Raw genomic sequence first — 10,945 nt, forward strand, 5'->3', positions numbered from 1 at the left:
AAAAAAAATCATTAAATGGGACAATTTTCTGTACCACTAATTTCGAAACATTTGATTAACGCTGAAAGCATACTATTTATCTTGTCACAATCCTAGATGCTTGTGATGATCAATTAATTACATATACAATTTGCAGAGTTTCCTTACATATGTGCATAAGAAACCTTTAATTTTGGTAGGTGTAAAAATGTTTATTCTTTGTCAACTAAAAGTACCTTTCAAGCTTTTGATTACAAGAATTTATTCTACAAGACTATGTATCACAAGAGAATAAATATTAATGCGTCATTGTACCTAACTTATTTAAGAAAAGAGGGGGAAAAAAAGTCCAAAGTTCCCATATGATTTTCCTTAGCAATCATTTCTTTCTTTTAACAACCAATATTTTAAAAATAATTCCCCTTCTTTTTTCCTTCAAGTTGTCATTAAATTAGAATATTTTGATATATTTATGGGAAAAGGCTCAAATATGCCATCGAACTTTTAGAGAAGGCTCATTTATGCCATCCGTTAAAAGTTTGGCTCATTTATGCCATTGCTGTTAAAGAAAAGGCTCATCCATGCCATTTTTTTTAACTCCGGTTTTGCAAAACCATTTTTTACACACCAAACATGGTTTTAACATTTTTCTATTGGTGTTTTTGGATCAAATGTACATTTTTTGCTTCTACATCCTTAAGAACACCAAGAACGCATAAAGAACATTAACAATTCCCAAATTTCAAACTTATTCAATTCTTCATGAATCGCCTCAAATTTCAAGAGTAGTTTCGCTCCGAGCTAGATACCAAAACTCAATTTCTTTTGAGCTCGAATTCAACCTAACTCAACAAAACCCAATTGAAATCTCTTCAAAGTTTCAAAACTTGAACATTTTTTAATGGTAGATTCTCCAAAACTTCAAATCATTTGAAATTTTGAACATAAACTCAAAAAACACTAGTCAACAAAGATCTAATGTTAAAAACAAGAATCAAAGCAAATTTTGAAATTTTGGGACTGATTTTCGTTTTTTGGAATATATTTTTTAAATATGGGTGAATTTTTTGAACTCTGCAAATGATTTTAGAATTTTTGTTTTTTTAAAAAAAGAAATTAATGGTGTAGCCGAAATTTGAGATGATTTCGTAAAGAATTGAAGATGTTGAAAATTTTGGAATTGTTTATGTTCTTCATGTGTTCTTGGTGTTTTTAAAGAAAAACAAGCAAAAAGTATACATTTGATCCAAAAACACCAACAGAAAAGTGTTAAAACCATGTTTGGTGTGTAAAAAATGGCTTTGCAAAACCGGAGTTAAAAAAAATGGCATGGATGAGCCTTTTCTTTAACAGCAATGGCATATATGAGTCAAACTTTTAACGGATGGCATAAATGAGCCTTTTCTAAAAGTTAGATGGCATATTTGAGTCTTTTCCCTATATTTATTATGTAACTCTCCGAGCCTACATCCTGGACGTGGCCGGCACTCAAGAATCATTGTTGGCCCCAAGCAAACCCTTGACCTGGTTTACTTACTCAGCGGAAGACTTTACTTAAGATAAATACTTTTAAAACAAGTAAACTAAACTGCTTAAAATATAACTTAGAATGTATTAATAACATTCAATGTCAAAGTGGCAACTCAAGTCTCAACTTAACTGAAAAGGAAAAAGTAAAGACTCATGAACTAACATCACTAACTATGTCTATGAAGCCTCTAAACAACTGAGATGGACGTCGGGACAAAACCCACAACATCCTAATGAACTAAAATACTAAAAGTAATAAAAAGGATCCTCCGAAAAGCTAGGAGGCTCACCAACTGACTCTGAGTGCTCAACTGGATCAACGAGGCATTGGATGCTGATCCTGATTACCTGCGTCTGCATCATAATAAGATGCAGGACAACTGGCTCAGTACATTGAATGCACGAGTATGCGAGTTGGAATGTTAATCATAACTTAAGCTTGAAAAGAATATGAAAGAAACACTTACGTTGGCTTTGCTCAACTCCTGAATAACTTAACTCAATATAAGCAATAAAACACATGCAATATATAGAAAGCTTTTAAAACAGTAGAAAACAACTTAGTTCATTAAATAAAATACAATAACAAACTCAACTTTACTCATATAATAAAGTAATATAGTTTTTGTAGGAGTTTCTCTAATCGACAACCACCACTATGAGCCTAAGTGGTGATACATCGTCTTGCCCACGCTGCCAGAACTGTCAGATACTTTGCTGTCATATAGAATGCTTAACTAAGTGGATCCACTAGTCTATGCTAAAAGCAGCTTAAAGAGTCATCTAAAAAGTATGATCCTTTGCTATCCATGATGGCTACATGGTTTATGGAGACGTGAGTTATCTGAACTCAAACTCATATCGGTGCTCAATACTACTCCCAAAATATATTTAGCTCATATGTTTGTAAAAACAAAACTCTTACTTTGGTTTCAGATAATTACTCAAAAACTTAGCTTAAAAGCTCTCTTGAAAATCTCAGTTTCCTTTCTTGCTCAAATGTGAAAATATTTTAACTATTTGGAATACTTAGTTCCCGTATAATCTTTGAAGAATGAACTTTACTCTTACTCTTTACTGAAAACTAGTTCAAAGGGTCTTTTGGAAATCTCAGTTTCCTTTCTTGTTTAAATGTGAAAACATTTACTCTTTGGGAATACATAGTCCCGATATACTCTTTTGAAGAAATGAACTTCCAACTTTACTCAACTCAAAACTCAAAACTCAAGTCTTAAAACAAGGTTACAACATTTGTAAAAGACTTTTAGAAAACTTTATGAACTTCTTTTGACTTGACTCTTAACTTTCCTTGAATTGAATTATGGATTCAAGGATTGTGATTTGTGAAAGGAAAGATCTCATGATGTTTAGGAATGATTTTAGATAGCTAAACATGAGAAATGATCAAGAAATCACTGTCTGAAAGCAGGTCCGCGACGCGGAGATACATTTAAATATTTGGTCGCGAAATAACTTTTGAGGCAGAGAGGTTCGTGACCTCTACGCGTAGCGAAGAAAAAGTTACACTTCTGAGGAACAAGTCCGTGATGCGGACCTAGTACCCAATTTCTGCCCAACTTGTTCCTTCTTCATTTTCTAACCCCAATTCCCTAAACAAAGTTCTTTTTCTCGAATTGCCTTTAGATTTAGATACTCAGTATGTATACACAAGAATCTAACTCAAACAACTCAATGAAACAACATTTTAATCTCAAGGAACTCCTCAATCTCAACCTAACTCAAGAACGAAGGCCAATTTCAAGAACACCATTCAAGATTTATCAACTTTCAACTTTCTAGAACAAACTTCACTGAAATAACATGATTGGCGCGTGGGTGAACGAACCCAACGCTATGAAAGATTCACATACCTTGTAGGGATCAACTCTTGTCGAAATCCACAAGCTAAACCTTCAAGAACGACGAATTTTGCTCTTTCTCATCTTTTCTCCTCTTGTGTTCTTTCTCCAAAAACCCTAAAGTAAATTTTCAATAGTCTAAACTGAACCAATTCAGTTTAGACCCCAATTTAATTGCTAAAAACGAATTAACTTAATTGGGTGGTGAAAAGACCATAATGCCCTTCTAAAATCCGGATTGAACTTTCCTTATTTGAACATCCCAACCTGCAATGGACATAACTCACTCATACGAACTTGGAATCGCACAAACTCGGCGGTGTTGGAAAGATTATTCCAGGATATTTCCTACGATATCTGGAAATACACCTAAATAATCCTTAGCTAGGAGTTATAGTCGTTTGAAGTTGACCAAAAACTCAAACTTAACCAATTTTCCAGATTTTTAATATTTTCAAAAATCACTCTTTCTAATTCCAGCTCTTTCTAGTTTCTTTCAATTTGCGAGATATTATATATTATTTGATATTTAAATTCATTAATCTGACTAATTTAAATTTACGTTTAATATGGTACATTCAATAACATAATATTATCGTATTAGTTTTAGCACTCTATTTTGTGCTCTTTATGTTGGATTTAGCAATTATGACATGATATAACGTGGATTTCTCCAGCCTATTATTAAAATATATTTTATTAGAAAAAAATGGAATCAGAAAAGCTGATGCATTATTGGATAATATCTGGCTTATGATGTTAAGTGTACTTCTCCCACTCTGTTATCTTGACACTTTAGATAAGCCACCCAAATTATTGAGCTCTAATAATATTCTCTTGGAAATTGGCAAAAAAAAAATACATATATATCCTAATCAGACCATTTTATAATCGTCATTTTCTATATAAAAATATAATATTTTTTACTATAAAGGATATGTTTTTCTAGAACTGATTTTCATATTATATTTGTATTTCTATTGCAGTCAAAATATATCCAAAGAAATGATGTTATTAGAGAAAAAATTGACTATAACTAACAAATTATAAGCCTTCCAATATTATAATAAATTAATAAATAGAAAACTAAAGATTCTTATGTCATCTTGAGTTAAAAAAAAGAAAGAGAAAAAAAATTGAACAAGATGATATGCTCATATCATTTGCGAGGAATTAACTAACAGTTATTTCATTTAACAGTGGCATTCCCATCTCTTCTTATCCATAAATATGTATAATTGACATCTAAGCACGTATAAACTAATTTAAATTTGTCATCCGTACAGTACGGTTCATTAAATAGAAAAAATGATATCTACCAAGATATTCATAATTTCCAGAGTCCAAACTCAAGACTCTAGCTAAGAATTATATCTATTCTCTCACACTCAATGCATTCATAATTTTTAGAGGCCAAACTCTAGACTCTAACTAAGAATTCTATCCATCCTCTCATATCCTTCGGTGATAAGTGAGTGATTACATAATTTTAGTTAAATTAAATATTTCAAGAAGCTAGTGTTTATTTGTAATTTATAAGGTATTCTATTTACATAATAGTTTATTTTAGTATACAATCATGAATCATGACATGAATGAGTTATTTGTAATTCTGCTTTTGGTCAATTGTTTTTCTAAGTCAATTGTTTTTTTCCCTTAAAAATTTAATCCCTTATCTCTTAGGAATAATAGCAGTGTTGATCCCTAAGTTATTTGTAATTGTATTTTTGCCTTTGTGATATATGATTCGAGATATTTAATCTTTCATTAATTAATTTTTTTATCGTTCATTTATGTAGAAAATATGTCATTTGACTATTTATAGAACTATAATATCTTTAAATTTGAAATAACGAGTAATTACGTGACGAAGACGGTTAATATTTATGAAAAAATTATGCATATTCACAAGCAAATGAATATAAGAAAAATGCACCAACTAATTGAAGGTTTAACCTCAAATATGTTCGAAGATCTCAAAAATGATCTTTCAATTCAAGAAGAATTTGCAAAATTCCATTCAAATTCTTCGAAAATTGAATTAACTTTTGGCACGGAAAAAAAGTAAGAAGAAAGGAGGAGAAGCAACAGAGTGCATTAATCCTTTCGCTTTTTTTAATGCTTAGTCAAGTATCATATGAACTAAAATTATAATTTACTTATGATTGAAGGACCAAAACAATATTATACTTAAGATTTAATAACTCTAATTAAGATGACCATTATTTTTCCATGCTAAATAAATGAGCAAATTGCACCAATAATTGAAATATTTTATTTTCATGAGGTGGATTGAACTGTCACAAAAGGAGATATAATATTTTCTTAATCAAAGACCTAAACTAAAGAATTGATTCGAATGGCCAACTTTTAAAACCAAAAAATAAAATAAAATATGTGGTTATTAATTTGCTCAACAAATAAACATGTCAATTTGAACAATTGCATTTAATTAGTGGTGACAATTTTATTTGATATTTTCATACATTTTTCTAAAACTAATGTTAGGTAATGGTCCTCTAAACTAGAAATTTCTTTCAAGGAAAAGGATAAAATAAATGAAGTAATTAATTAGAAGAGATATTCCTAATTTAAACAATGGTTAATATAAGATTGCGAAGAATATTTGTTCTTCATATTTTATATACTATATGCCTACTTTAACAACTTCTTAATGGTCAATAATGGAGTAAAGATACCAAATTTACAAAAAGAGAATAATATGCCAACTCACTATTGAAATCCCCCCACCCAAATAATCATATTTTAAAAAAAAAAAAAAAAGAGATTAGGCCATGATTATTTTGTGAAACTACAACTAATACAATATATATTTTCTTTAAAAGGAGGAATTGAATGCCTTAAAGGAATAATATGTAACAATTGAAAATGATCACTAAGAAATGGAGGTTCGTTTTCTCTTTAATACATCCTAGATGCAAATATTAAATCAATATATACCAAATATCAAACACCAAATAAGCTAATGATATTAAACACATTGAAAATGATAGGAAAATTGAATAGGAAGATGTAGGTTCATTCTTTCTTTAATAAATTTTAGATGCAAATTCAAATCGAATCAATACATAGCATTTACTAAACATCAAATACCAAATAGACTTTAAAAACAAACACATTGAAAGTGACAGGAAAATTGAAGGAAAGATGGAGTCGTATCTCTCTTAATAAATCCTACCCGATGGAAGATTAGTTTTAATCATATCAAATATTAAATATTTAAATTTAAAATGAAAAAAGAACACATTGAAAATGAAAAGGAGAGATGGAGGTTCATTCTCTCTTTAATAAATTTTACGTCATGAAAATTCAATTTGATCGAATTAACAAACATCATCACGATTTAAAATGTCTCGAATACAATGTGAAGTTTACTAACTCGAATTCAAATCCAGTTAAGTTATAATCAGTGGTGAATCTAGATTCAAAATCAACGAATAAACTAATTCTCAAGGTGAATTTTGAACTCTTCTCAACCATTAAGTCAATCTCTAATCTTAGGTTGTAGAGGTTCAAAATCTACATTTTTTTTTAATTTCAAAATTGTATATATACATAAAAAGAAATTAAAAATACCTTACATATACCATGTAATTCAAAAAAGTTTAAATAAACTCCTGCTACTCTCAAAATTTGTCTTTCAGACTATTATACGAATATCAAATATCTAAGGAAAACCAAAAATATATTTTTATTGTATGAGAAACTTTTTTCCTTCTTTTTTTTTATAAAAAAAATACAATATTAAATATTTTTTTTCCACCCACTCTAACACCACACCCCCACCCCCTCCCACTACAAGTACCCTTCCATTTTCTCTCTCTCTCTCACCACCTAAAGTCCCAAAAATCAAACACACCTTTCTCTCTCTAAAAATAGAAGAAAAAACAGAGCTTCAAATTTAGTACTGAAAAAAAAGAAGTCTTTCAAACTGGCGATTGATAATCAAGATTCTACAATCCTTGAAATCAAACACAAGAACAGAAGAATTATGGTAAATTTCAACTAAATCCCAAAAACCCCTTTTGTCTCTTTTTCATTATTTTATCAATTTCATTGGCATTTATACATAAATTTGATTGAAATTTGAAGAGAAAACAGAGTTTTGAAGTTTAAGTTTTTAGAAATGGTATCTAAAAGTTCTTGTTTTTGTTTTTTTAGTTTTTTGTTTTTCATATCTGGTATCTGCTATCTGATATCTGCATTGAAGTTGATTAATTTAAATTCACGCATGGTAGAAACATTATATGAAAACTAGAGTTGTGTCAAACATGCATTTTATTTGAAAAATTGAAATTTTGTGAGGGAAAAAGAAAACTCACTCAATGTTTTTTCAAATTTAAAAAACTCATTTTCAAAAATTCACTTATCATTGATTTAGGTGTTTGGATATAGATTGGATTGAAATTTTAAAAATAAATAAATTGAAGTTGTGTTTGGACGTGCATTCCTCTCAAAAAAATAAATCTTGTGAGTAGAAAAGAAGTGTACTCATCCAATTTCATTGATTTCGTAGGCGTTTGGACATAGGTTTGATTGAAACTTTTTTTAAAAAATAAGTTTTTGAAGTTGAAATTCAAAAATGTTATCGGAAAATTAAGTTGTATATTTGGACATGCATTTCGCTTGAAAAAAATTGAAATTTTATAAATGATAAGAAATTTCACATCAAAAATTGGTCAAAATTATTATTTTTTTCAAATTTTAGAAACTATCTTCAAATACTAACCAAACTTCAATATTTTTTTATATTTTTTTGTTGACAATTTTCTAATTTTTTTTTGGGTGTAGGGTGCTAGAGGACCTGATGAAGAAGAAAATAATTGGCCACCATGGTTAAAGCCATTGCTTAAAGAAAGATTTTTTGTTCAATGCAAGTTACATATTGATTCTCATAAGAGTGAATGCAATATGTATTGTCTTGATTGTATTAATGGCCCTCTTTGTTCTCTTTGTTTATCTCATCACAAAGACCATATTGCCATTCAGGTATATCTTATTTCATAAATTATAATAAAGTATTCCATATTTACGTAGGGTTTGAAAAAGGGTCGTACTCTAAAGAGTGTGATGTAGACAATCTATTCTAATGCAAGCATTAATGAATGCGACTTATTTTTATTCTTTCACCATTTTAGCTGTGATATTTTTTTCAATGGTTACATAGTGTATATAGTGGCGGAGCCAGAAATTCTATCTTGGGCTAGTGCCTGCATTTGCCTTTGCACTATAAATTTCAACATTTTTGATTTTTAGCATTGAAAACTTTTATACTTCTAAAGTTATGAGTTCAGATATACTGTTTTTTTGCAATTTTAGTAGTTTTTTTACTAGTAAACTTATGGTCTACATCGAAAATACTAGAGGTTCATTCACCTTTGTTAAGGGAATTCAACAATTTATATAAATACTCAAGTATACTTTTTAACATATTTACTCTGTAACTTTTTGACAAAGAGGATTTAATCGAACCCTCTTACATGTACATATTTTCTTTTGTTTATAGCGAGAATTTAGTACACTGAACTATACTCTTTTATAAAGTATGAAATGATTGATTTTGGGTGCTCTATTTTTGGTTGGACAGATAAGGAGGTCATCATACCATGATGTGATAAGGGTGAATGAGATTCAAAAGTATTTGGACATTTCTTTAGTCCAAACATACATTATCAACAGTGCTAAGATTGTCTTTTTGAATGAAAGGCCACAACCTAGGCCAGGCAAAGGTGTCACAAATACATGTCAAGTTTGTGAAAGGACCCTTCTTGATTCCTTCAACTTTTGCTCTCTTGGTTGCAAGGTACTTCAAGTCTACGTTACTCAAATTGTTCAAAAATAATGCCATTTATGTGTCGGATTGTCTGAAGATGCATAGAATCAATATTACTCGAATGCTTAAAATATGATATCTCACATGTGTGAGATTATCTAGAAGTGCATAACTTTTGAAGAATTCGATATACTGGACAGTATCTTTAAAGAGTCTGAATAATATAGTAACATAAAACAACAATGTCCTTCTTAGAGAAATTCTTCTTTTTCCCCTTGACCAATTTTTCTTGCATTTATTTGACTCTTAATGGCATTTTAATTGTGGAGGATGCAACACAACTGCTCGAATTCTCCAAAAATGTTATACTTGGGTTCTCTAAAATACAATATTTTTGGAGGATCTGACGCGTACACGTTGCATTTTTCAGAGGATGCAACATACACCTTAAGGTTATGTTGTTCAGACAATTTTTTGTTGTCAGGTCCTTTAAAAATGTGATACTTTTGGAGAATTTGACACACATTCGTTGACATTTTTAAAGATTTCGTCCATCTTAACATAAGACATCAATGCCCTTCTATAGAAACTCTTTTTTTCCTTTGCCAAATTTTCTTGCATTTATTTGACTTTTTAATGGCATTGAATTGAATTGGGCGTGTCCAAGAATCTTGAATTGCGTATATTTTGGTTTAATGGTCGTTTGGTATTAAATGTAGGTATGGAAATTTCACTCACATTGATTGGTCTATTGATAGGAAAACTTTGGCATAAATAATCAACTTTTTTAAAAAAATGGAAATTTCAAAAGTTGTTAGGAATTGAAACTTCAATTATTATACGTGAATTCTCCAAAATTGTTGTCTCACTCGTCTATATCAAATCTTCCAAAACTAACCTTTTTTAGCATTTTGAGGATCTGATAAGGGTCTGACATCATATTTGAAGAATTCAATCAACCAAAAGTCAATGACCCTTTCTTGTATTTATTTTGTACTCGAATTTGGAAATGACACTCAAATCTTGAGTATTACATGTCTTTGACATTCAATAACATATGTGAATTGAATTGGTCCAAATAGAACAAAATGACTTATATAGTCGATACCAACTCTATTTTTGCAGGTTATTGGGACCTCAAAGAACTTCATTAAGAAGCCGAGGGACTTATTAGCAAAGAGGCGGTTGAAGGCGATAGCATCGGACTCCGATGACACTTATAGCCACAACAACCATGGTCGATATAGAAGTACCACCATCAACAAGGTGCAAAGTTTTATTCCGTCAACGCCCCCTCCAACTTCTGTTAATTACAGAACGGCCAAACGAAGAAAAGGAATTCCACATAGGTCCCCAATGGGAGGACTAGTTGTAGAATATTAAGTCCTAAAATTAATATACACAAAATATACAACTTTAGTTCTTACAATTACTAAAAAAAATACTAGTGCCTTTCTTACAAAAAGGCCAGTGTTTGATAACTTTTGTCTATAAAGAGCAATAATGTAAAGTTAGGGGGTGAAAATTGAAACACGAAAAAAATGGAAGGACTAAATGAGTTAAGTTAGAAGTTGGGATTAGATAATAAGTTATTATATTTATGTATTTATTGATAATATTATACTGTTTGTTTGTCTGTTTGACTTTTGCTTTTCAAAGGTTTTGTAAATAAAAATTTAGATAATACTGTCCTATGGTTTGGATATTTAAACATTTTTATGTATATGAGAGTTTTGGTGTTGTAAATAATTTATAGTGTTTAAATGTTCTGATTTTTTAATAA

At 30.0% G+C, this 10,945-nt stretch overlaps 1 protein-coding gene across 1 annotated transcript; it reads left to right on the forward strand.

Annotated features, from left to right (window-relative positions):
* The first annotated feature begins 7,225 nt into the window (after positions 1-7,225).
* Positions 7,226-10,557, forward strand: LOC125841591 (protein RGF1 INDUCIBLE TRANSCRIPTION FACTOR 1-like). The gene is made up of 4 exons (XM_049520742.1): positions 7,226-7,383; positions 8,181-8,378; positions 8,977-9,192; positions 10,288-10,557. Exons 1-4 carry the CDS (start codon positions 7,381-7,383, stop codon positions 10,543-10,545), a joined length of 675 nt encoding a protein of 224 aa, XP_049376699.1. The 5' UTR covers positions 7,226-7,380; the 3' UTR covers positions 10,546-10,557.
* The last annotated feature ends 388 nt before the right edge of the window (positions 10,558-10,945 follow it).

This window comes from Solanum stenotomum, chromosome 10 (genome assembly GCF_019186545.1).
Source record: "Solanum stenotomum isolate F172 chromosome 10, ASM1918654v1, whole genome shotgun sequence".
Lineage (NCBI taxonomy): Eukaryota > Viridiplantae > Streptophyta > Magnoliopsida > Solanales > Solanaceae > Solanum > Solanum stenotomum.

Excerpts from the sequence above, each read along its gene's own strand:
- LOC125841591 (XM_049520742.1), top strand. Across the intron at positions 8,379-8,976 it reads AAGACCATATTGCCATTCAG|ATAAGGAGGTCATCATACCA; the intron begins GTATATCTTATT and ends TTGGTTGGACAG. Across the intron at positions 9,193-10,287 it reads TTTGCTCTCTTGGTTGCAAG|GTTATTGGGACCTCAAAGAA; the intron begins GTACTTCAAGTC and ends CTATTTTTGCAG.